Source organism: Epinephelus moara, chromosome 21, assembly GCF_006386435.1.
Source record: "Epinephelus moara isolate mb chromosome 21, YSFRI_EMoa_1.0, whole genome shotgun sequence".
NCBI classification, from domain to species: domain Eukaryota; kingdom Metazoa; phylum Chordata; class Actinopteri; order Perciformes; family Serranidae; genus Epinephelus; species Epinephelus moara.
In genome coordinates this window covers 466694-468142 of record NC_065526.1, presented here as the reverse complement: position 1 = coordinate 468142, position 1449 = coordinate 466694, and the positions used below count along the sequence as shown (strand labels likewise).

At 53.1% G+C, this 1449-nt stretch overlaps 1 protein-coding gene across 1 annotated transcript in view; it reads left to right on the top strand.

The window, feature by feature from the left end:
- Positions 1-1449, top strand: part of puf60a (poly-U binding splicing factor a) — a 15091-nt gene that overhangs the window by 6612 nt on the left and 7030 nt on the right. The window contains exons 6-7 of the mRNA XM_050075057.1: positions 3-109; positions 271-1182. Of these exons, the coding sequence (XP_049931014.1) occupies positions 3-109; positions 271-1182 (1019 nt within the window). The remainder of the gene's footprint in view (positions 1-2; positions 110-270; positions 1183-1449) is intronic.

Below are 1449 nucleotides of genomic sequence, written 5' to 3'. Positions count from 1 at the left end.
AGACCAGCAGAACAGACCCCAGACCAGCAGTACAGACCCCAGACCAGCAGAACAGACCCCAGACCAGCAGTACAGACCCCAGACCAGCAGTACAGACCCTAGACCAGCAGTACAGACCCTAGACCAGCAGTACAGACCTCAGACCAGTAGAACAGACCCCAGACCAGCAGAACAGACCTCAGACCAGCAGTACAGACCCTAGACTAGCAGTACAGACCCTAGACCAGCAGAACAGACCTCAGACCAGCAGAACAGACCTCAGACCAGTAGTACAGACCTCAGACCAGCAGTACAGACCCTAGACCAGCAGTACAGACCTCAGACCAGCAGTACAGACCTCAGACCAGCAATACAGACCCTAGACCAGCAGTACAGACCCTAGACCAGCAGAACAGACCCCAGACCAGTAGAACAGACCCCAGACCAGCAGAACAGACCTCAGACCAGCAGTACAGACCTCAGACCAGCAGAACAGACCCCAGACCAGCAGTACAGACCCCAGACCAGCAGTACAGACCTCAGACCAGCAGTACAGACTCCAGACCAGCAGTACAGACCTCAGACCAGCAGAACAGACCTCAGACCAGCAGTACAGACCTCAGACCAGCAGAACAGACTCCAGACCAGCAGTACAGACCTCAGACCAGCAGTACAGACCCCAGACCAACAGTACAGACCCCAGACCAGCAGTACAGACCTCAGACCAGCAGTACAGACCCCAGACCAGCAGAACAGACCCCAGACCAGCAGTACAGACCCCAGACCAGCAGAACAGACCTCAGACCAGCAGAACAGACCTCAGACCAGCAGTACAGACCCCAGACCAGCAGAACAGACCTCAGACCAGCAGAAGAGACCTCAGACCAGCAGTACAGACCTCAGATCAGCAGAACAGACCTCAGACCAGCAGTCCAGACCCCAGACCAGCAGAACAGGCCTCAGATCAGCAGTACAGACCCTAGACCAGCAGCACAGGCCTCAGATCAGCAGAACAGACCTCAGACTAGCAGAACAGACCTCAGACCAGCAGTTCAGACCTCAGACCAGGACGTGTATGAGGTCATCTTCAGTCCATCTGTGTCACTGCAGGGTTTCGCCTTCGTAGAGTACGAGATGCCTGAAGCGGCTCAGCTGGCTCTGGAACAGATGAACTCCGTCGTTCTCGGAGGACGAAACATAAAGGTGAGTCCAGGTTAACCATCACTGACCAGTACAGACACTCCCAGGTTAACCATCAATCAATCAATCAATCAATCAATCAATTTTATTTATAAAGCCCAATATCACAAATCACAATTTGCTTCACAGGGCTTTACAGCATACGACATCCCTCTGTCCTTATGACCCTCACAGCTGATCAGGAAAAACTCCCCAAAAAACCCTTTAACGGAGAAAAAAATGGTGGTAGAAACCTCAGGAAGAGCAACTGAGGAGGGATCCCTCTTCCAG